The sequence below is a fragment of the Corvus moneduloides genome, chromosome 5 (assembly GCF_009650955.1).
Source record: "Corvus moneduloides isolate bCorMon1 chromosome 5, bCorMon1.pri, whole genome shotgun sequence".
In the NCBI taxonomy this organism is placed as follows: domain Eukaryota; kingdom Metazoa; phylum Chordata; class Aves; order Passeriformes; family Corvidae; genus Corvus; species Corvus moneduloides.
The window spans coordinates 2,987,883-3,013,051 of record NC_045480.1 but is presented as its reverse complement, the minus strand read 5'-3'; the positions used below and the strand labels follow the sequence as shown (position 1 = coordinate 3,013,051).

Here is a 25,169-nt window from a genome sequence, read left to right as displayed (position 1 = left end):
AAAGCCCTGTCCTCCACAGGGGAGAAACTGGTGTATGGAAAGCTTTGGCAGCTTCTCAGAGAGGATCAGACCACCAGGTGATCATGATATTCAGTGTGAAATCAATCAGGCATAACCTTGGATGCCCGTGATGTGGTTGCCCTTGAGCCAGGAGTCTGAGTCCAGCCATCTGAAACCTGGTGTGATCCATCTACCTGGTACACTTACACTCAGGATGAGATGGATCACTCCACTCTCACCACAAAATCTGCCCTCTCAGCTATTGACTGTGAGAGGAGCCCCAGGACCTGCTCAGATGCCTGAACTCAGGTGTTTCACACAAGAGCCATGCTTTTCAGGAAGTGTGATGCCTCAGAAACCTCACAGCAATTACTCCCACCAGTGGTCCAAATTCCTAGGACAACTCTGAGAAAATCTCCAATATTTGAGGGGAATAAAGGGCAATTTTGATCAAAATCCTACTGATGTGCAGCACCCTAGAGAAAAGTTTTGGGGACATCACTAGAACCATACTCCTAAATGTTCGGAGACAGGTTTGGGGGCCATGAATTTGACAGTGAATGAGCAGTACAAGGCTCTGCTGCATTATCCTCCTCTTGCTGACACACAAACCACACTCAAATCTCAAATTTGGGAGCCTTCTTGAAAGTGTTGGTGTTTTTCAGAGCTCTTGACTGGTTTCTCCTCCCTTTGCAATCTCCCCACCACTGCCAGACATAAGTTTCCCTGATCTCCATCACACCCAAAGCTTCCCTCCCTCCCCACAGGGACCCCACACACCAGGTTTGCACACCCCACCACGGGCTTTGGCATGGTCAGGGGCTCTCCAGGGGCATCTCTCCAACCATGACCTGGAACACAACACTGCCTAGAAGGTCTGCAATGGTCAGGAGAGTGGTGGCTTCTCCCTGCTTCTCTTTGGGCCACGCCAGGATGCAGAAGTTGGACACACAGGCAGCAGAGAGACATGCAGGCAGCTCATTGGGGCTTTCATTGGGAAACTGCTGCTTATCTGCGACATTGTTTATGGGATCAGCTGGAGGGCTGACAGGCCTGAGGAATTCCACCCGATATCCCAGTGCCATCATCCTCCAGGGAAAACGCTTGAGTGGCTGTGAACATGCTGTCCTCCTCCCCAGGCCAAGCAGCTCTTGGATCCATCCTAGGAGGGCAGTGAACTCCCTCATCACTCCAAAAAACACCAAGGAGGTGTTAACCCTCTAGGGACCCTGATATGCCTACGAATACCCAGTGGAGGTGGTTAATAGAGGAGGAGGAGAAGGTCGGGAAAGACCAGTCAGAATCTGAGTCCCGCACACTGGGAGAAATCCTTGCTGAAATCCAGCCCATCCTCCCATAGCTTGGCAGCTGCATCACGGAGATTGTCCATCATGAGGGCCTGGGAAGGAGCTGGCAAAGAGACATGCAAGCTGGGTATTGAGCAGAAAGGGGCGGTTCATGATTACTTTGGACCAGATTTAATTCATTTACTTCGTGAGAGTCAGAAAAAAAGAAGGAAGAGAGTGAGAGTCAATTTAGGTTGGATACAAGGAAAAGGGCTTTTAATATGAGGGTGGGGAGGCCCTGGCACAGGGTGCCCAGAGAAGCTGTGGCTGCCCCTGGATTCCTGGAAGTGTTCAAGGCCAGGCTGGACGGGACTTGGAGGAACCTGGGATAGTGGGAGGTGTGGAATGAAATGAGCTTTATGATCACTCCCAACCCAAACCATTCCATGATTCTCTGACTTCCTTTGGCCAGGAGGACCCACAGTGAGCAGCTGTGGTACCTCCTGTGCCAGGGCTTTTTCTCTACCAGCTGCAATTCTTTGGACTTGCTGCTCTGATACATCCCCAGGGAGTCCTCAATCCTCTCCCAAACTTTTGATGCCACATTCAGGAGATGCTCAAGCAATGGGACACCTGTCCCCACCACAATCCTAATCCTATCTATGGATTTCTGGAGCTTCCCAACTCAAAAACAGAGCAGTTTGCACATTGGTAATGGTTTTTTTAATTTTCCATGAGTTTGGCCAATCAGTTTTTACCATTCATAGCCTGCTGCTTGCAGGGACATCCACAGCTGAGCAACCTGCTGTGAGATGACCACGTCCTCTTCTTAGCTGCTCACCTGCCACGTCCTGTAGAAGGTGTCACCTTCCCTCTCCTGTGATGACACCTATAAGGTCCAGCTCTCCAAAAGCTATTTTTTTGCAAGCCCATTCCTGATACAAAGTTCACACCAAGCAACAGCAACCTTTATCAGTGTTGAACAGTCCTGCTGGTCCTTGCATTTCAAATTTCATGGCGGGACAGCACTGGGACATGACTTTGTCCCTTTGTTTTTCCGACCTGCTCTTGTGTCTGCAGCGTTTCTGTGCCACGGACTATTCAGGACATGCTGCAAAGCCGGGACCTTTTAGAACAAAGATGCTTTTGCCAGCTAAGCCTGCTCATGGATTCTGCCTGTACACTGGGAGCCAGGGCCAGAATTTAGATTGGACTGGCTCCATTTGCATTGGTGCATTTTTCTTTTTTCTTGTTTTGCTTTATTTTTTTGAGCGGTGAACACTGGGACCAGCAACTGTCCGAACAATCCAAGTGATATCACCTTCCAGTGAGTCATGGGGAGGGCAGGGTGGGGAAGGGCAGGCAAGGAAAAATCATGAGATTGTGTTAGCTCGAACAAGCTAAAAAAAACGGGATATGTGTTTGGATATGTGAAGAGGAGATTGCATCCACTGCCACCCATCACAGAGCATCACAGTTTTGGGAAGCATCCCCACGGCTCCAGAGATTTTTACCTGCCTGGTTTTCCCCAAATATGACCAGGGTGACATTAACTAGGAATAAAAAAATACAAGTATGAGCACGTACTTTATTGGCTCAGTTTTTGAACCACCAAAAAAGTGAAGTTCAATTTTCAGATCGTATTTAGTCTGTAGCTTCAGTCACTTTGCAAGGTTCAAACAGGCTTTTCCTGAGCTCACCTGCAGCATTCTTAATTTCTGAATGGTCCTGAGGATAATTATTTAGAATTACAATAGGACGTACAGCCCTTGCCCTGATCCAGCTCTATCAGATTCAGATTTTGCAAGACGTGGGATGATCTTTTATAAAATGATGGAAGGAATAAAGTCCCCAAATGGCCTGTTAAGAGATTATTATTATTATTATTATTATTATTATTATAAATTTTGATGGATGTCCCCGAATTGGGTGTCACCATCTCCTCCTCCCTCATCCCATGAGGTGTTGAGCTGGATGCCCAGGAGAGGTGTCCAGAGGGCTGATTTTGAGTGCATAGCAAAAACTCCTCTTTAAACAAGACCACGTTTCCCTGCTGGATTGTGACACAGATCCGACAGAAATTGTTCTTCCTGTTCTTTGATGCTGCCTGTCCTCGCTTTGATGCTTTTGGGGCCAGATCACCAAAAATTGCTCTTACACCGACATAACAGACTGAAGTGCTGGTGCATCACTCTGTGTTGCTGTTCCTGTTCTTTTACTCACATCCTCTATTTCTGGACCTTGGACACATCTTTCTGTGTTTCCTGAGCTCTTCAAATGTCCATCACTCAGTACTGACTTTGACTTATTTATATAGGAAATGTTACAAAGCCCAGCCCAAAACCCTCAAAGTGTTGTTGTGTATTCGTGTATATGAAAGCAAAAGCTGATTTCTTCAGTTTTTTACACATTCCCTAAAAAAGACCCCTCAAATCCTCTTATGTGCAGCCTCTCAGTGTCCATCAGAAGATTCTGATGCTCCAACATGTGCAGAGCAGCTGTTCTGGGGACTCCCTGCCTAGTTCTGTTCATCCCAGGGCAAGGAAATGAGGAAACTGTGGATGCACTCAGGACACGTCCCTTCCAAGGGCCATGCTTATTTGCATGGTAATGAGGATGGTAATGGGCCCCTTGTCTTCATATGTACACAAGGTTCTCACTGGGTGAAAACCAGCCAAAGCTGAAATTCAGAGGATTCATAGCTTCTTTTCCTTTTCAATTTGTGTTTTCTATCTGGATGCAAAAGACAAAGTACGTAGTACAGAAACTGCATTGTGCACTGAACTGCTAAACACCAGATAGAAATTATTATTTTAGCAACCATCAGGCTGTTTAGGCAAGCACCAATCTCTTAAGTAGCCTGGCTCAAGCAGTAATTACCTGTTGAATTTAAAAAGAGACCCTTCTTTTTATTTGCTTTGTTACCATAGTTTTTTGTTTTCGTTTCCTCTCTCTTGAAGCTAAAAAATGCTCCATAGAGCTGCAGCTCCTCTGAGAACCCAGAGCACGCTCCAAACAGGGTTCACAGCAGCACTGTGAAGAGTTCATGGTAATTAACCCTTTCTCCAGTGGGGAAACTGAGGCGGGGAAACTGAGGCAGGAATCCACTCCCTGACAAGGGAATGAACAGGATTATACGTTCAGTGAAGTCCTTCACCTGCCTTGGTCCCATTCCTGGATGCATCCATGGTACCTGTAGGTGCAGGGGGGTGGGTTGGGAGCACTGTGAAAAAGGGCATGGTCAAAGCCATGGTGGGATGAAGAATGGAGGAGATGCTACGTGGAAGGCAAAGGGGGATGGCCCCAGCACCACTGGGGTGTTCAAAGCTCCTGGCTGTCGCTCAGGGAGGTGTTTCTGATGGGGTTGAAATCAAATCTGGTGATTCCAGCAGCCCAGAAGCAACCTGTAAAACCTCAGCACTGTCCCCAAGAGAAGAAACTCCTTTAATCTAAAACAGCCAAGGTGGGGTCATTCCCTCTATGCAACTGAGCCCTGTGTTAAGGGAGCCAACAGGGAAGATGGAGAGAGACTGTTTATGAGGGCCTGGAGTGATGTGACAATGGAGAATGGCTTCAAACTGCCAGAGAGCAGGGTTAGATGGGATATTGGGAAGAAATTCTTCCCTGTGAGGGTGGGGAGGCCCTGGCATAGGGTGCCCAGAGAAGCTGTGGCTGCCCCTGGTTCCCTGGAAGTGTCCAAGGCCAGGCTGGAGAAGGCTTGGAGCAACCTGGGATAGTGGAAGATGTCCCTGCCCAGGGGGATGGGCCTGGATGGTCTTTCAGGTCCCTTCCAACCCAAACCATTCCATGATTCCATGATCATTGCTCCATCCAAAGCCACTGACTGCACCACCAGCAGCTGCTCATTAAGCTGCAAATGCTTTCATTTCCAGGAAGGCCCTGAGTCTTCCCAGCACAGAGATGTCAGTCCTGCTCACTCTCCTTATTCCATGCCCCCTTCGGCACACACTGACAGCCAGCCTCAGCTCCAGCTCACCTTGGGTGGGCCTTCAGCAGATATTTAGGCTGCTTTCCCTGCCCAACCACCATAAAATGCTAGGATCTGTCTGCCTTCTCCCACATCCCCGTGATGGAGCTGCCCACGTACCTAATGTTGAGTCTGGCTGAAATTTCTCCACTTTTTAGGGATGGGTGTATGAAAGCTTTGCTGGAACCAGTTCTCTGAGTTTCCTGGAGGATGGTTTTCCTCCAGCAAACAGCCTGGGGAGCTTTTATGCAGTGTCAGTCACAAATTCCTGGCTCCTGGCACCTGTTTTACTGTTTTGACATCAGGCTTAGGAGTGCAGGGGAAAATAATAATGATATCTGGAGTTAATGTTATTTACTAAAATACAAATTAATGCTCAGTCACATGGTGGCACGATTTGTCATCCAGAGCTAAAATTAAAAGAAATTAAGGCTGAGTCAGAAAGTTATTTCAGATCCAAGTGGGGAATGCTGTGTCGAGGCCATGTGGGAGCAACACTGACATCTTCTGGCTTGAAAACAAACCTCCAGCCTTTTCACCAAGAAAACCCCAGGGAAACTCTGCAAAAACCTAAGGAGGGGCCAGGTGCACAAAAGCGTTTTAAAGAATCAAGGACAAGCTTTGGGGCAGTGGATATTATGTGAGCCCACTTTAACAGCTCCCCTTAGCATCACCACAAAATCTGAACGGAGGGTGTGTGACACTGATGACCCAAAATACGTGTGAGGAGGAGGTGAAGGGGTGTTGTTCTTCTCAGTGCAGGTGGCAGGGCTGTATCCATACTTTTATGCTGAAGTCTGTAAGTCTGGAGGCGACAAATTACCTGAAAGTCACATTCCACTAGGCCAGGTTGCTCCAAGCCCCATCCAGCCTGGCCTTGGACACTTCCAGGGGTGAGGAGATACAGTTTCTCTGGGAAACCAGAGAAATGTTCCAGGGTCTCACCACCACCACACCTTCAGAATCACTTTTCTACACACCTCACCTCCCCTAGATTGGATTGACCACCACCCTTATCACCTTACTCTGCCACAACCTTCCCCTTCCTCTAACCGAGTTTCTTTTAATCTCTTCCAAGGTTCTTTCTTCCCATCCCTGAAGCCCTCCGAAATCGTCTTCAAGATCATCTTCTGGCTGGGATACTTCAACAGCTGCGTGAACCCCATCATCTACCCGTGCTCGAGCAAGGAGTTCAAGCGCGCATTCATCCGGCTGCTCAAGTGCCAGTGCCACCGGCGGAGACGGCCCATCTGGAGGGTCTACGACCACCACTGGAGAGGGGCCTCCATCAACAGCTCAGTGCAGGACTCAGAGACAGACCTAAGGCCCAGGATTAACACCCTGAACAGCTCCTTCATATTTAACTCCTCCTTCCAGGAGAGAGCCAGTAAGAGGCGAACACTCAGCTTCAAGGGCTGGAAAATGCTCACCCCTTTCCAGAAACCAGCATCCACCCAGCTGAAGGAGAAGATGAACAGCCTTTCTAACAAAATCCGGGGTGGCTCCAGCAAAGGGGGGGTGACAGCCACCTACAAGACAGAGGTGGAGTCTGTCTCGATTGGGATCCCTCATGATTTCACGGAAACCATCGACTACCAAACCCATGACTTAACAGACTGCTGTGGGCTGAGAGAAACAGATATTTGAAGCCTCTGGGGCAGCTGTCGATGGTTTCTTTAGAGGTATCCAGCAGAAACATGGAGGGATACCACCTGTGGGTCTGTCAGGCAGGCTGGAAGCAGCAATCAGGTATTAAATGCAGTTGCCCAAAGGTTATCCAAGCATCCCCCACGTGGAGCTCAGCCCCTTCTGTGGGATTATGGGTTCCTCAAATTAGAGCCAATGGCATATCCCATTCTAACGAGCCACAGCAGGAGGGGAAGGTCTGTCAAGACCCATCAAGGCAAGAGCTATCTCCTCCCATGGATGGTGGTCTTTGGCTTTGGAAGAAGCTGTGCAATTAAGGGAAACCAGGATGTCTCCTTTGCCTTAAAAACACCACCGTGAAATCTAACGGAAAGATTGAATCCCAAAAGTTGCCAACCCTGCCTTAGTACATGTGGTCATGTTTCCATCCAGAGGCAGCATCCAGGAAGGACACTGCCCAGCAGTAGCTGGCAGCTGATCCTTTATGTGGTGGGTTGGGAGCTTGTAGGTCCTGAACAGGAGCTCCAGATGAGGCCTTGGCTTTGGAGGGAGAGCAGACTCGGGTGTTCCCAAGCAGGGTGGAGGGATCCCAACTCTCAGTCATCATCTCTGCAGTGGCCACAGCTTTGCCCCTTCCACATCACCTGGTTTTAGGCCAGAGGAGTATTCCAGGTGTGTACACTGCTGCCAAGGGGTGTACAGGTCTCTCTCCTCTCATTCCATCCTGTGAACCATTTCCCCGTTCACTTTCCAGTGAAACACTTGCAATCCACCTTGCTTTAGTGAACATCCATCTGTGACACACAGAGAAACCAGCTCCTTTAGGTGTCAATCATCCCCAATCTTTCCTGTCCCCTTTTTGCTCTCGTTGTTTCTCTCAAAAAACGCAGGAGAAAAATGCATCCCAGGGGCTTCACTCAGGACAAGAGGAAATGGCCTCAAGTTGTGCCAGGGAACATTTAGGCTGGATACTAGGAAGAATTTCTTCACTCAAAGGGCAGTCAGGGACTGGACCAGGCTTCCCAGGGCAGTGGTGGAGTCACCATCCCTGAAAATGTTCAAAAGACATGAGGATGTGGCACTTGGGGACATGGTTTAGTGGTGAATGTGGTGGTGCTGGGTTAGTGGTTGGATTCGATGATCCAAGAGGTCTTTTCCAACCTTAATGATTCAGTGATGCAGGTCCTCAGCCAGCCTGTGCTGTGGCTCAGGAAAGGTGGGGTGGCTGAGTTCGGAAATTTGCATTTCTACTGCCCATAGAGTCCAAGCTAAAGTGGAGCTGAGGTGCAGTTGGAGCTCCCTTGAGTAGAAGGATCTTCTCCCCAGGAAGGGTCACACTCACGACCCTTCTCCCAAGGGGCTTCCCACATGCCTGATACATCAAACCTTTGGTGGCTGCCAACAATTGCCTTGGTTTTGTCCACTAACATGGTCAAAAGTAATGACAATAAAGGTGTGGTTTTTCCCTGCTCACAGAGTGTGAGCACCTCTCAGGAGGGCACTGCGGGTTCCTCTGGGAAACTCAAGGAGCTGAAGCCATGACAAGCCCACCTTGGCCAGTCAGCTCACAAAATGGTCACCCAAACTCTACTTGGCCATGGACTGCAGGCACTGGTTCAAAATTCAGAGTGGTTTGATCAAATTTCAGATAATGAGCCCCAAGGAGCGACCATCAGGTTCAGCCATTAGCAGGAGACACGTAGGTGATGGAGGCAAAGGACGGATCTGAAGTGAGGTGCCTCAAGCCAGGGAACTAAAGAACAGGAATGTGAACACCTGAGGGGTAGAAACACGGCACTGAACGTGTCCTGGGTGGAACCTGCTCCACATCAGCACTGCCCCTCGAACCCATGAGGAATCTTTCATGAAAGTGCCTGCAGCACATCCAGCTCATCCCACTAAGGGTGGCTGCCAAAGGAAGATGAAAGGCGACCAGGCACAGCAGGGAAAATGTCACCTTTCTTTCTGATATTCTGGTTTGCTTTAAAGGGAAACAAAACAGGAGGGAAGTTGGACTTTTTTATTTTTTACTCTTTTGTGCAGTGCATATTGAGACAGGATACTGGAGTTGGCCCTGTCTCAACACCCTTTACTTGATGCAGGACTCCAAACTGGACCAATTATTGCACAAATACCAGCAGATTTTGTCCAGATATTTTCCTGCCAGCAGCAAATCCCAGCACTTACACTGAACTCAGACTCACAACTACCTGCATGTTCTCCTGCATCTGCAAAACCAGCCTGAGGCTGCCAGCTCTGCCCTACCAAAGCAGGGAACTTCCCAACACCCCGTGGGACCTTCTGTGGGGAAATATATTTTTCTCCCCTGTTTCTTTGGCTTTGAAGGGAAGTGAGACCTTACAGTGATGGTGGGGCAACATGAAAAGTCATTTTGTAGTGTAAGGACTGCAGCTGCCACTGTTTCCTGGGTGTTTTTGGGATCCTGGTGGGAGGCACTGGGGATGCGGCAGAGAAGGGACAAGGGAGAGTACAGTCCATGAATGCATCCATGACCAGACAGACAGACAGACATGCACACGTCACTGTGTTTATATATATGTGCCATTCCCAAAATACCAGGCATTCTCCTACAAATGGGCAAACATCCCTCTATAAATGAAGATTTAGCAAATGTTGGCAAGCAGTGCATTCCCATAAACGAGTTGGCATTGTTGCTTATACTTCTCCCTGATCTTTTCAATACACTTTTTTCTTTTTTCCTTTTTTTTTTTCCAATACTGAAATATTTACATTTACAGCCTCCAGCCCCTTGAAAACTTTGCCAGAAGGGGAAAAAAAAGATTAGTCTGGAGGTTTGCTGCCTCTCCATCCCAAGTCTTTACAGACCTAAAAGGGAGAAAACAAAGTATGTTTAAGCACAGACAGAACACACACACAAAAATGCCCAAATTCTGGCTCAGTTACTCACTGTATTTGATCTGGCCCCAAAAGATGCCCTGGAAGGTGCTGTAGGAAAGCCTTGAGCTCTGCTGTGCTGCATTCAGGCAAAATACTTGGTTTTCACCCCAAAATTTCATTTGGCATCTTGCATCAGAAGCAGTGCCAGGACTGGACTCTGAGGCTGCTCATGCAGAGCTTCATTTAGAGGAGACAGGGCTGTCTTTGCTGGCAGGGAGGAAGGAAAATCTTGTATGAAATATCACCTGAGTATCTGAAATTGAGCATTTCTCCTTGAATGCCTTAATTTCCAAGCTGTCCCAAGTTTGGAAAAACAGGCTCAGATTTTCAGGACGTAAATTCAGTCCGATCCCACAGACTTCCCTGAATCCACAAGGGTGTGACCAGCGGAGGGAGTGTTCCTGCAAATTTGCCAGGCAGGCCATTTCCCAAAGCACCTGCACCTTGGTTATTTGTCAGATCCCACCTCATTGCACTGGCTCCGTGTCACAATTGCATTGTCAGACCTTGCTGCTCCAAGGAACCAAGAGCTGAGGGCGGAAAATGAGTTTTTCTGTCACTGGGCTCTCCCAAGTCCACGAGGGAAGGAAAGTCCCCATCAGCCTGAGCTGGGCTGCAGTTGGGTTGCATTACTATTGTTTACAGTGTGTATATAAGTGTACATTTTCTTTAGCAGAACATTGGAATTTTTTATGTATAGATTTTTATTTTTCAGCCCCAGATGTATTTATTAGCCAGAGTATTTCTGTTTTGTGTTTCGGATTCTGCCAGATTGATGTAAGCTCTATGAAACAGAATGCACATATTTTTGTTTGTTTGTACCAAATACATGCACAAACCTGTCTAAAACGTTGCTGTGAATTGTTGCTGTGTCTGATTTTTTAAACAAGGGTTTTAGGGGATGAAGGAGGAAGGAAGAAAAACCTGAAAATTATCCACTCTTGCTTATTTCTCAATTTTTTTTTTTTTTTTTTGCAGTTTCACAAGGATAATCTTTCTCACATGGAAGAATTTATGATAAATGCAAGTCAGGAGAGGACACTCTCAGTTTCTTGACACATAGGGATGAAGGTGTTGCACCAGCCACATCTAGAATGAAGGTTTAAATTGGATATTGGGTAGAAATCCTTCCCTGTGAGGGTGGTGGGGCCCTGGCACAGGGTGCACAGAGAAGCTGTGGCTGCCCCTGGATCCCTGGAAGTGTCCAAGGCCAGGTTCGACGGGGCTTGGAGCAGCCTGGGATAGTGGAAGATGTCCCTGCCCATGGCAGGGGGTGGGAATGAAATGATCTTTAAGATTCCTTCCCACCCAAACCATTCTGGGATTCTTATATATATGATGCATATCTGAGACAGGAAAGGGAAAGGCGAAAGAGAAAATCAAAAGGAGATACAACATGAAAACACTGGATCAATATTTGATAGCAGTCAGAGGTGAAAATTACTTTGGGGAATTTGGGGGAAGAAATGGAGAATGGAAGAGATGGAGAATGACCTTGAAAATACCTTTGCATCTCTGAATACATCTGTGACATCCATGGAATTTGACTGCTGTTTGCTTTTCTGATTCATCAGCTCAAGAAGGATAGACTGGACTTAGAATGGACCAAAGTTACAGGATAGTTTCCATCCAAAGAACATTTAAATCAAAGGGCACTCTGATGACTGAGAATTCAGGTCTGTAAAACCAGGAGTGGTGGGGAGAAGACAAGTAGTGAATGAGTGTTCACTGCCTCTCATTGTACAAGACCTAAGTGATATCATACCCAATTATCAAAATGAACAGAGCGAGGTAATTCTTCACACGGCTCATTTTTGAACAGTGGAACTCATCACCACGAGATACTGAGTCTGTCTGTAGGGGTTAGGAGAGCAATTAGGTGCCTTGGTGACAGATAAACCCATCAAGGGCTGTTGGAAATGTTTATATAATCTCTGAGCTGAGAAACCCCTGAAGCAGCAATTGCTGTCAGCTGGGAGGATATTTCAAGGGATATTTCACTGTTGGCTTTTTCTTTCCCTCTATTCCTCTGAAGTTTCCCTGGTCAGAGAGGGGACTCAGCTAAAATGACTCAGGCTCTGGGAAGGTCCAGCCTTCTCTGTGTCCCCTTCCTCCATGCCACAGTTGTATCCTGCATTTCCCTGCCCACAGGGAAAAATAAAAAAAAAAAATGGAAAACTTATGTTTAGTCCCAAATGCACATTCAGTCATCAAGGTCACAGGATTTGGCCATCCCTGTGTGCCAGTTCCTGCTGGGAAATTTCTTTCGCCACCCAGAAATTGAAAACCATCCCCTCAATAAACTGACTTTTACAATCTTTTCACAGGACAGGGATTGTAGCTGGGACTGGGAGCTGCCTGGAGGTTTCCCAAGAAACTTCAGCAATCCTGTGAAAAAGTTTCAATTTTTGTTTCCACTTTCAGACCCCTAAGGGTCCCTCCCTGGAGACTCACATCACACAGAGTGACACTAAGGTCACTGACAAGTAGGTTTGGGGTTTTTTGGTACCTTCTTTGGGATTCAGCTCATGGATTAAAACATTTCCACTCCAGTGAGGTGTCTGTGTAAGAGCCATGTTTAAATTCCATTAGAGAAAAAAAATAATTAATTCTGGATTGAATATGGGCATTTCATGCCATCTGAGCCATTCCAGGCTGTCCAAGACATCTGCACAGGTCAGGAAACAGGACAGAAAACCTGATGTGCAAAACTGGCTGAGGATCAGAAGGACCTGGGCTGGGAGCTGGCAGCAGAAGTAAATGTTGGGCAAAGAACAGACATAAACTGAAAGTCTGATCCCTCCTTTTCTCTTGGGAAAAGAGGACACAGGATGAGCTCTGGTTGAGCTCATCACCAAAAGTCAGATCAGGATGGACCACACCACCCAGTCACTGTGACATCCTGGGACACAGAGTCCTGCCAAGACGCCAGGAGGGACAAATCAGAGATTGTAAATTACACTGAGGTCCCACGAGGCCATTAAAAAAGGGTTTATAGCAAAAGTGTTCAGTTCTATTCAGTTCAATAAACCAAACTTGCCCAAATGTAAAGATTTCCTATGTGTAATGCTGGTGGATAACAGATGTCTTGAGGTTTGAGGGAAGGGTGGAGGCATCAAAAATAGGTTTTATGCATTTTCTGAGAACATTACCTGGCATTTATTATGCCCAGATCTCCGATTTGATTTTTTATAATACAGCCTCAAGTAGGACATTTCACAGAGTTTGGAGATTGCTGGACTTTCTTCACCTCTCTCCTTTGCCTTCAAAAAGTCTGAGGCAAGGAGGGACTCAGCCCATGGAAGTCCAGCTGACCATGGCTAAAAATCTCACTAAAAGAAATCATTTGGGATTTTCACAAAAGATCAAGGCCCGATCCAGCTCCTGTGCTGAATATTTACTCTTCTTTCCTCCACAGCTGCTGCTTTCTGGATGGAAAAAAAAAATAATTCCCTGAGGGCTATAGATGATTCATAAATCTCACTGAAATGTGACCATAATTAAGCAGCAGCAGCACTGCTGAGAGACAGAGCACTGCCTGTTCAAACCCCTCTCCTCTCCCCTGGCAGATCCATGGTTGCTTTAAAACCTGACAGAACAACTAATGGATCAGAAATTTGAGTTCAGATGTAGCAGGAGAGTGCTTTTGGAAAGAGAAGGTCCCAAAGCTTAGCCCCATCTATGGCCAGGAGGCTTCAGCTGGAATCATTAGGAGAGGAATAGAATGTTCTTTCTCCTTGTCAGTGGAGACTTCCCATTCCCAAACTTTGCAAGAGGTGTCTGAAATTCAGAAAACTGACAGGAACACAAGAAAAGACCCCCCAAAGCCCTAAACCCAGCACATACCAACCAAAACAAAAAGTCAAACTATACGTAGGCTGAGTTATCCCAAAAGCTCTTACTCATCTGCAAGTTCGAAATTGGAATTTCTCCACACATCCTCGGGAAAAGGGAATGCCCTTGGGTAGCCCTGTTTTTCTCACAGCAAGGTGGTTTTTATGGGTTTAAAAGGTTTGCTGCCTTGACAGCACAGTTGTTAATATGAGAGTAAATTGCCATTGTTTTATGCATGTTTATTACTCCAGTCCTCAGCAGATGAATCACGGTGCAAACCCAGTTTCACTCTGATTGCTGTGGGGCTCTCATTTCTCAGCTGTTTCAGAGTTTCAAGCTTAAATGCTGCTTCTTAAAGCTTTCGGGGACAGGGGAGGGGGGCTGACAGTGTATAAATGGGTTTTTATACAGGTACCTATATTTTCTGTAGGTACATAATACATATGTATGTATTAATAGATACATCTGCACTGATCTTCACAGAAACACACACAAATACATTAAGAATTTATCCTTCTAACACTCTTCTTTGTGCCTACTTCAGCCCCAGACCGTGTCCCATGTCCTCCTCAGACGACCCAAAATTCAGTATGTTCAGTGCAGCTGCTCAATCACCACAGAAGTGATGCAGAAACCGACCATGAGCTTTCTAATATTCCATTACTGAAATCAGTTGCCCAGAGAGGATGTGGATTCTCCATCACTGGAGTCCTGGCAAATGTTTATCTTGGGTGGCATTTCAGATAGGATGGATCCTGCTGCAGTTTGAGGCTTCTGGGGTTCCTGTCAGCTGTGCAGTTCCGTATTCTGTACTGTCCCATGTATTTGCTCTCACCTCTTTTTTAGGGAGCTTGTTAAAAAGAGGGAGAGAAACTTTTTAATGAGGAGATAGTGGTAGGAAAAGGGGGAATGGCCTTAAGCTGAAGGAGGGCAGGTTTAGATTGAATATTAGGAAGAAATTCGTCCCTGTGAGGGTGGGGAGGCCCTGGCACAAGGTGCCCAGAGCAGCTGTGACTGCCCCTGGATCCCTGGAAGTGTCCAGGGCCAGGTTGGACATACTCCCAAGGAATTAGAAACTGGTTTTTTTACAATTTTTGTGACTTGGCCATCTATTTCTGCTTGCACAACAGGTATTTATCCCACCTCCAGCTTTTCAAACTGAGCAAAGATGAGTAATTGTGCCAACAAACTGCCTGTGAAAAGGAATAAACACACTCCTGCTGATTAATTTACCAGGAGGCGTGATTTAGCTTTCATTTCCAGTCTCCACTTTCTCCTATCAGCCTCTAAATGATTGTCTTTGCTCTGGCACAGTGCTACTCCTGAGAGTCTTACAGGCTCCAGCTGATCCCATCCTCCTGGGGTCTGGGAAGAAGGACTCTGTCAGTCAGCAGGCAAAGGATGAGAAAATCCACTGGCAGGGAGATGAGGTCATGGAAATTAAAAGCAAAATGAGCACAGGGAGTAATTAACAAACAGAGCAAATTTTCTCAAAAATGTGAGGGGAGGGGCTGAAATGCAAAACCTGGGAGAAAAGAGAGAATTACTTTGCAATTCGCAGTCTGCCTGAGGGAAAAGTAACGGGTTTGATGTAAAAAATTTCTCTCCTGCCCTGCTTATAGAGGAGGTCAGGCTCAATTACCAAAATATGCTGTCTGCTCTTAAAAGTAAACGTTTTTCTGCCTGACTTGGCAAGTCCTGCTGAGCTTAAAGTAGAGGCCAGAGATTGCACCTGTTTTGCAATGGAGAAAATGCTGTGCTGAGGCATCTGCCACTGACCCAAAGGAACCTGAAAAGAAAGGTAAGAACGCCTCTCCTCTCCTCTCCTCTCCTCTCCTCTCCTCTCCTCTCCTCTCCTCTCCTCTCCTCTCCTCTCCTCTCCTTTCCAGCAATTTATTTAATTTTTACTTTGTTTTTAGCACCCATTCTCTTTGCATTTTTCTTCTGAGGGCCCCCTCAGCTATTTTTGCTGCTCGATATTGGCCAGACAAGTTATTTTTTTCACCCTTTTCATTTAGGTATTTATTTTGGAAGGATTTATTAGCAGAGGGAAGAACCTGACTGACAGCCTGAGAGGTCTCTCTCTCACTCCACCCTCACTTGAAACCAAGGAATTGGATTTTGACACTCAGGGCATGCAAAAAATGGGTCACCAATGGGCCTCAAATCACTGGATATTTCTAATTCCTTTTTCATCCCACATCTACTTTCAGGATCCAAGCTATCCTGTGGCAATAACTGCTTCCCATCTGCTGTCCATGGATGTGTGTAATTAATTTACAAATTACAAACCATCATGTCCAGCCTCCCCATCTCTTTTCCGATGAAGGAATCCTGTCCCAGAAACCCCGAATGGTTTGTGTTGGGAGGGACCCTAAAAATCATCCACTCCCTGCCATGGGCAGGGACACCTTCCACTAGCCCAGCTTGCTCCAAGCCCCATCCAGCCTGGCCTGGAACACTTCCAGGGATGTGTATCCTAGCCTACCTGAACAGGAAGTTTTTCAAGACCTCTCAATTCCCTCCTTCCCTCGACATTTTCTAGATCTAGTCCATCCTTTTTTAGGAGCATGTGGCCAAAGATAACCAGATTATTTCAGCAGCAGGTCCTCCAGGGATGTTATTACCTTTACAACACCATCATGCAAATGGAATAATGACATTTTTCTTTGTTCTCAATTCCTTTCCTAGCAATTCCTACCATTTTTCAGCCTTTCTGACCACAGAGCTGAGGTTCCCATCCCAGCCCTTCACAAGGGTTCTGCAGCCCTTCCCTGGCTGCTGCTGCCTTCTCCTGAGTGCACGACCACCTCAGCAATAAATTCACCACCTGCTGATCTGGTATTGAGACGTCTCTTACACAAACATTCACAGTTAGCATTTACCTTTGCCTGCTCTGAATAATGAAGGATTGTCACCAAACTGTCACCAACCTATTCACACTTTTTCACAGGTTTTTTGGAATACAGTGACTATTGTGGGACCTAGAAATTATTGTCCAGTGTCAGAAATTACTGTTTAATCATATTTTTTTTTTGCTTCTTCTCTGTTTATTCCACCTGTAATCAAACCAGAACACCTTTACCTTATCCTATGACAGCTTGGAGGGATGGGAACTTTTTCAGGATAAACTGCTGAATGTAGAAACAAGACTAAACACAAATGAACTTTAATAAAAGAAGTCAATAATTGACTAAATGGGAAATAAAAGTGGAAGAGGAATGGATAATATCACAGGAGAGGAATTTCAAAGGCCATCAGCATATGCATACCATGTACATTATATCTCACATGCCAACTTCTCTACATCCAATACTTTTCTCCATGGGGCAATGGGCAGTTTAATAGCAAAGTCCAATGTGACAGGCAAGTGCAAAGTAAAAGGGTTTGTTTATTTATTTATTTTAAACAAGAAAATGGTGTTTGTGTCAATGTATTCCTGAAAATACTGCTAGCAACACAGGAAAAAATAAAAGAAGTCATGGGCAGTGAACAGACACAATTCAGAATTAGTTTATTCCTTTTAATAATTTAGGTAAATAGGAAAAGGACCAAAATCCATAATTGCATTATGTTAGAAATATCTAACAGAATTTAAAAATATTCCAAACCCTAGGTTTCTTCACGAGGTAATATCTAATGGAGGGATAAGGTACCAAAAGAAGTGAGAAAGGATTTTGAATTGTCTTCAAATGAAATTGGAATCTCTCAGCCCAGTGCAGAACAAAAGGAGGAAAAGGCTCCCAGCCCTGCAGCTCACTCTGAGGCAGGTTGAAAGAGGAGCTGGGTGAACCTCTTGCTTTGAGAGTCTCAGATCAAACAGAGCAGCCAGAATATCAGCACAAGTTGAAAAGAAAAGGGGACAAAAAAGTAAAGAGAAAGAAAAAGGACCTTAGCATTTGCATAGGCCATAAATAATTAATCAATGAAAAGTTAAACCAGTATTATGCTTCCCTGTCCAGAGGAGACATCTGGGCATCCATCCTGATGCATCAGCAGATCTCTGGGAGATTTCCCTGGGATAAGGATGCCAGTTTGCTAGAAGGCCAGGCTGCCATGCAAAGGGACCCGGAGAAGGGAGCCCAGAGGCCACAGCAGCGGTCAGGAGTTTGGGGGCTGCACTCAAGGAGATGCTGAGGGAGCTCCACTCCAGAGAAAAGAAGGTTTTAGGTGGATATCTGGCTGCACTGCTCCGGTGGAGGCGCAGAGAAGCCAGGGCCAGGCTCCCCTCAGAGGTGATGGGCTCAACACCCAACAGGGGAAATTCCCACTAGAAACAAGCAAAAAATATTTCCTCTGAGTCCAGTGCAGCTGGATTCAGGGATCCAGAAGGGCTGTGCAGCTCCACCTTAGAGATGCCTGAAACGACGCAGAACAAGACCCTGGGCAACTTGATATTGGCCCAGTGCTGAGCAAAGGACTGAATTAGGGACCTCCAACCTCATTAATTCCTCAGCCCTATGATCCTTTGGAAAACAGATCCCATCTGTGTACGGCTTCCAGCTTTAGAAATGGGGTTTTTTGTAGGGTACCATTTGTCTTGGGTGAAACTCCTCTGAGGCTACGGTGAGAAATGCCGTCCCTTATTCCATGACGTGCAGAGAGCAGAGCTTTACATTTTCTCCTGAGGAGAAGCAACCAGATTAGAGGCTCTGAAGAGCATCGGAAGCAGCAGCTCTTATCAGGCCTCAGAGCAGCTGTTCATACACTCCTCAAACAGCCAGAGTTGGCTGGGCACAGTTTTGAAGACACTTCATTAAGAAACATTGGCTGCCATCCAGGATATTAAAAAGATAATAAAAAAAGAAGTAAAACTGCTCTTCTTCCCTGCTGGTTTTGATTTGTTTATAATCAAGGGGAGAACACAGTCCCTGTTGTTTCATTTCAGATGTTCTCTGGAGGTTGGCACACCCTGAACTCCGGCAGTGTTCATAAATCAGGGATGACCTAAGTTTTCATCACCCAAATTTGTTCTGGCTGGTCAGAGCTCTTTGTTACGTCTCTCCCACCATCAGAAAGGTCAGAAACTGAAAGGGCACCAAGGTCAAGTGATGTGTTTCCGTGAGAAAGACCCTCCCACCCTGATATCCCAGTATTTATGTTTGAGTCTCACCAAGGTGGGTGCCAGGAGCGAGGAGACGAGTCCGTGGGGCAAGCAGGAGCTGGTTGTGACCCCCCCCTCTCCAGGACACCCCACATGGGTGACATCAAGCTCACATTCCAGCCTCAGCAGGGTCTGGGAGCCATTTGAGGGCACAAACAGCATTTACCCAGGAAATGGAGAAAGTTAACCAAAAACACCACCGTCGGCTGGATTTTTCTCACTCTCTCCAAAAAAAACAAAACAAAAAAAAGTGTGTAAATATCATTAGCTAGGAAAAAAGTGCTGATGACTGGAAGTAAAATTTACCACTGAAAGTGGAAAATAAATGTGGTGCACTCAGAAGCATCCAGACACGGAGGCTGAGTCACTTTTATGCTAATATGTCCTCGTCACCTCCCCAGTGGATCCAAAAAATGGTCTCATTTATTGTAATTGATGTTTATGATAAAGGCACTTCCATCCTCTCTATGTACATACACAGTTACTCAGAAAGAAAACTTATTTTTCTCTCCTTTTTTGTTTTCCGTAAACTCTCCCACCTTTTCTCTTTGGCAAGCGTGGTTTTCATGCAAAGCAAGCAGCAATACCTGCTCAGGTGTGTAAAGGCAGAGGTTGGCTCACATAGGGACCACACCTCCCTCACCCTGGTCACCTGTGGTTGGTGATGTGGCACTGATTGTCCCTCACTGCTGAGATGCACAGCTTCATTTTTCCTGTCCTTCTCCTGCGCTTTGTCCTCCTCCTTAATGACTCTGAGCTAAGAAGAAAATGGTTCCAATTACTGGAAGGCTGTTGGTCTGATCTAAGAGAGCTGAAGTCCAATAGAGGCCCAAAATGCAGCACTCAGCTGCAGAAAAATCAGCTCCAAAGGAAATAAATACAAATCTGACAGTTGTTCTGATCTCTGGGAGGGCTGGCTCTGAGCATTCCCATATCAGAGCCCACTGATCCTGATCTCTCCCGATGTTTTGTGTCTCTCAGTTGTGGCTGGCTCAGATCTCTCTCTAATCAGGAATGTTGTGAACCACATCAGCACCTTTCCTTCTTCCTCTGCCTCCTTTCAAATCCTTGGTGGTGCTCAGAATACTCTCCATTCATGCAGGGATTGGGAAAATCTCCCACTCCCAAACCCCTTCCCAGTATCCAGTTTAGCTCTCAGCTCCACCATAGCAAGATCCACTCCAGGCCACCATCCCTCCTCCCCTGCCACACTGATGACCTGGAAATCGTTAAACTTTGCATGATTTATGGTTTCTTTGCATCAAGAAATCCACGAGCACCTCTGCTCTTGCCCTGGCATTGAGGTGGAATGAGGCCAGAGGATACAGCAGAGCCAGGGATTGGGAAGATATCTCGTGTTTCATGGCACTGAAGGACCTGCTGCAGAGCTAATGAGATGTGGACATCACAAAATCCCACCAGATTAAATCAGAGACACCCCAGTGGGTCGGGTTCCCTGCCAGGTACATGAGAGGGATTTCAACATTTTGATTGCATCCACATAGAATCACAGAATATCTCCATTTGGAAGGCATCCAGAAGGATCATCGAGTCCAGCTCCTTGCCCAAAGTCATCAGTGAAGAAAGCTGAATAATCACATGTGAAGGGACAAAATTGAGAGCAGATTCACCAGAAAGTGCCTATGTCAGGAGAAAGAAAAAAAAAAAAAAAAAAAAATCCAGCAAAGAGTATCTTTGCCCTTCCATGAATGATTCAAACTATGCAGAGAAGCTGCCAAATTTTTCATATGGCTGGTGCTACCAGGGGCTTTGACTGTCTGGAAATGGACCAGTGCTATGATCAAGCATCTAAAACTTGTGTTTGGTCAGAGCAGTTTGAGAGCACTTTTTGAGGCTCTCAAAAGCAAACAAGCTTCTACCAGGTGGGCATGGGGCTCTAGTGGGGCTGCCACAACCCATGTCCCCCTGGCATTTTGAGCTGACAGCCACTGGCAGGAAGGAATGTGAAATTAAAAAGAAGAAAAATCACTGTTTTAGACAGTAGGAGCAGAATCTGTCATCCCATGGCCCAGGAGGTGCTGTATTACTGAAAGTAGTGAAAGGGAGCTTATTAAAAAAAAAAAAAAGGGAATTTTTAAACAGGAAGATAGTGATAGGGCAAGGGGGATGGCTTTAAACTAAAAGAGGAAAGATTTAAATTAGATATTAGAAGGAAATCCTTCCCTGTGAGGGTGGGGAGGCCCTGGCACAGGGTGCCCAGAGAAGCTGTGGCTGCCCCTGGATCCCTGGAAGTGTCCAAGGCCAGGTTGAACAGGGCTTGGAGCAGCCTGGGACAGTGGAAGGTGTCCCTGCCCATGGCACAGGTGGGAATGAGATGAGCTTTAAGGTCTCTTCCAACCCAAAACATCCCATGGCTACAGAATTCTGTGGGTTAGTGGTGGCCTTGGAAATGCTGGGTTGGTGGTTGGACTTGATGATCTTAGAGGTCTTTTCCAAGCTAAATGCTTCTCCCTTGGTAGTATTGCAGGAAGACAAAGCAAACTCTCTGCTGTGCTTGCTGGCCTCCTCTGGAAGGAGAACTGGCCAGGTAACCTAATCCCACACATTGTTTTCCTTTCGAATCTGCAGGACAAGAAGTCCCAGCACTCCTGTGATCTGCTCCATCCCAAGGCATCAATCAGCCTGAATTATTCCATGTGCTTTTGCAAAATAACCCCTTGCTCATGTTGCAAACAGTGCAAGTGTATTTTGGTCTCTTCAGTTTTTGGCTCAGTTGTCTCAAGGCCCTGGATCCCAGTTACCAAAAGCTGAGTGACCCTGATGCTCCTTTTTTGAGGACACCACATTGATTTTTCTGTGAAGGTGCCATCAGTGTTAGTCAGCACTCGGTATTTATAAACTGCTCTGTTTTGTTTGCTTTCATGACTGCAATTACAGCGTGAAAAGAGGCTTGTACTGAACGGTGTGTCCTGATGCAGAGGTGTCACTCTCCCCCAGACACGGGTTAGATGAGAACTCTGGCCAGCTCAGGATTTGCTTGGTTTCTCCTCCATGTTAGTTTGCATTTTATCAGACTTCATTTCTTCTGCTGTGGTGATGCTGATTCCCCGGGCTTGCTTAGGTTCCTCTCAGGTTCCTCCTTGCTTTTCTACCTAAATTAGCTCTAGGTCATCAGGAGTCTCATTGGCCTCCATTTCCCAGCCATGAACAGCCCATTAACCAGCAGAGCAGCACCCCTGAGACTGATCCCTGAGCTGGGGGCTTCTGCCACAACTGACCATCTAATTCTCCATTTGCTTTTGCCCGGAACAGCTGTAGAGCCACCACAATACTTTCCCACTGTGGCCTCTTTTCTCCCCTGAGAGGCTCTTTAGACCTTGTTAAAGACCTCCTGGATGTCCAAATGCACCATGTCCTCCAAATCTCCCTCATCCACCCTTTTCCTGATACAGTCACTGAGTCATAATCCCTCCGTGAGACCTCTCTCCTCTGGTCTGTTGGGCCTGTGCTCTCCTGTTGTGAGATATCACCCTGCAACTTCATTATCCTGGTTTTAAATACCATTTCAAACTAATTTCCCCAGAACATGTTTAAGGAAGGATGACCTGTAATTCTCCCAATCTCATTTTAAGGCTTTTTGAATATAAATGCAACATTCCTCATATCCCAGTCCTTGATTCCTCTCCTTAGTAAGCCAATCAAGTCCTGCCAAAACAGCTTAAAATCTGCCCAGACAATCTGGACCCCCAGGAAAGAGGTGGGGCTTTTCATCCTGGAGAAGTGAAGGCTCCAAGGAGAATTCAGACCCCCTTCCAGTGTCTGAAGGAGAGCTGGAGAGGAACTTGGGACAAGGGATGTAGTGACAGGACAAGGGAGAATGACTTCACACTGCCAGAGGGCAGGGTTAGGTGGGATGTTAGGAAGGAATTCTTGGCTGTGAGAGTGCTGAGGCCCTGGCACAGGTTGCCCAGAGAAGCTGTGGCTGCCCCTGGATCCCTGGAAGTGTCCAAGGCCAGGTTGGATGGGGCTTGGAGCAATCTGGGTTAGTGGAAGGTGTCCCTGCCTATAGCAGGATGGGGACTGGATGGGCTTTAAGGTCCCTTCCAAGCCAAACCATGCTGTGATTCTGTGAAAATTTCTCACTGAAATGTGGTGCAAGAACATCTGCCCAGTGAAAGACTGCATTCCTTCCTGGTGGTATTTCCATCCGGGAACTCATGTGCCTGGCATTATCTTCAGAGCCCCATCCTTTCCCTCTAAATTACCTTGTCATTTGCTCTCTCTTTCTCCTTACCCACCTTACTCCTGTCTGTGTTCCCTGGGAGGACTGGTCAGCAGATTGGCCCATCCATCACCACCCAAATCCTCCAGGAAAAGGGACCTTTCCCAGCCCAGGATGAGTTCAGGTGGGTCCCTTTAGTCGAGAAGAACATGTAGAATGTCCCAGCTGCCCCCAGAGCAGGGGTGAGCAGTGCTGAGTCTCCTCAGCAAAGCTCCTTCTCTCCCACTCCTGCATTTCCCAGTGGAAATATTTGTCCTGGAGCAACAGGCGTGGCTGCAGTGACGCTACTGCATAGCAAGGACATGACACTGCACAGGCTGAGGGAACGGGGAGGAGGGTGGGGAGTGCAGGGCTGTGGGAAGGGATCCTGCTGGAGAGTGACTTCAGAACTTGCCTGGGAATTCAAGGTCATGTGGGCACTTTGTGAAGTCCATTGCATGGGTGGCTTAAGAGAGCTCTGGGAGTGATATGTATATATTATATATATATATATATATATATATATATACACACACACATATATATGTGTGTGTGTGTGTGTTTGTGTGTGTGTGTGTATATAATAATTTTGTATTAAAATTTTATTATACAGAAATTTTACATCAAATTCTACATATAATCCTTATAATGTGTCTATATTTTAGATCAAAATAGACTTATATGTTTATATATAAAAATACATAAAGAATATGAGTGCATTTATATACACACGTTAGGAGTGTATTTATACATATGTGTTTATATATATACACTATTTTTTTCCAAGGATTTTCAGTTCAAGCAAATAAAACCATGACTCAGCTGCAGTGACAACAGAGAGCAAATCCAGATAAAATCCACCCTTTTCCACCCACCTCTGACCTGTCACTGTCTAGTCTCTCCCTGCCCTGTGTGCAGGTTACCTGAGAGGACAGGTTCTCTGGGAGGTGACTGTGATAGCGACAAAAAAAGCCTTAGTGCTTCTTTATGTGAAGTGGGGTTTGCTGAAGTATTCCAAAAAGGGTTTTTCCACCTAGAAACGTGGTCCAAGGAGGTGCAGGACAGAAGTGGGTTTGACCAGAAGAGCCATCCCTTGCTATGTCACACACACAACACCGACTACATCGTCTCCAGACAGGATCCAGGCAGCAGAGAAGGTTGGTGTAAAATTAATCCTCACCTGAAAAGGTTTTAGGGGAAAAAGTTGCCATTGCTCTGCCCTGATTGTGCTGAAAGCCTGGCCCCGTTAGAGACAATTGTGTCAGGAAGCAGCTTGATGTTCCTATTCTTCAGGAATGGAAAAGTTGTTTTGTTGTTTAAAAGTGGTGGCAGAAGGGTTTCCTTGGGCTCAGCATCATGGAAGAGTCGTGGAGACTCTTCCTGCCTTTCCCAGCCATCCTGTCAGAACTAGGTGGGAATTAAATCGGTGTTTTAATGGAAAGGGCAGCAGAAATTAAAGGATCAAACCTCTCAGGTTGTCCTTAAGCCTGGGCAGAGAAGGAAGGTGTCAGGGTGTGGCTGAGATGGAATGTGGTGGAGGAGCAGTATGGGTGCCACCAGCACAGGGACTAACAGGTGGAACATGGGGTGGTCACCTCAGACATCCTCAAAACAGGGGTCTGGGTCTATCCTTACCCTAAAATGGCCAGTTCAGGCTCTGACTCTGCTGGCAGAGAGATCCAAGGGTCCATGGACCATCTCAGGGGCACATCAACAAATCCACTGCCAGGCCAAGGACCCTGCCCAGACTGTGCTCCCTCAGCAGGAATTACACTGAGAGCAGAAATCCGTGCAGGAGCAGAGATTCCAAGGTGAGATGGATTCTCCTGCTCACCCTACAGAGGGGGGCAAACTGATGATGAAGGAGGAGGACACCCCAAAACAAGGTCCTTGCTCAGGCACATTTTTCTGACTGCAAATTGCACCAACACCCAGTGCAGTCCCAGCTCTGCAGAGAGGCCAAAATACCCCCTGTGCCATCCTCAGTGACAGCTGGAAAGGCCAACCACTGTCCTCCCCGTGAGCACTGGGGTGTCTGGAAACACCACACCCAGCAAGGAAGCACAAGGTGATGGACACAGCCAGCACACATCCTGTCATGTGAGGGAGGTTCAGATACGCTCAGGTTAGCAAGGAAGAGGCAGCAATGGTCCAGAGGAGAGAGGGTGG

The 25,169-nt window shown here is 46.6% G+C and overlaps 1 protein-coding gene across 1 annotated transcript in view; it reads left to right on the top strand.

Annotated features, from left to right (window-relative positions):
- Positions 1-10,701, top strand: part of ADRA1D (adrenoceptor alpha 1D) — a 41,385-nt gene extending 30,684 nt beyond the window's left edge. The window contains exon 2 of the mRNA XM_032109880.1: positions 6,353-10,701. Coding sequence (XP_031965771.1) covers positions 6,353-6,921 — 569 coding nt within the window. The 3' untranslated portion in view covers positions 6,922-10,701. The remainder of the gene's footprint in view (positions 1-6,352) is intronic.
- The last annotated feature ends 14,468 nt before the right edge of the window (positions 10,702-25,169 follow it).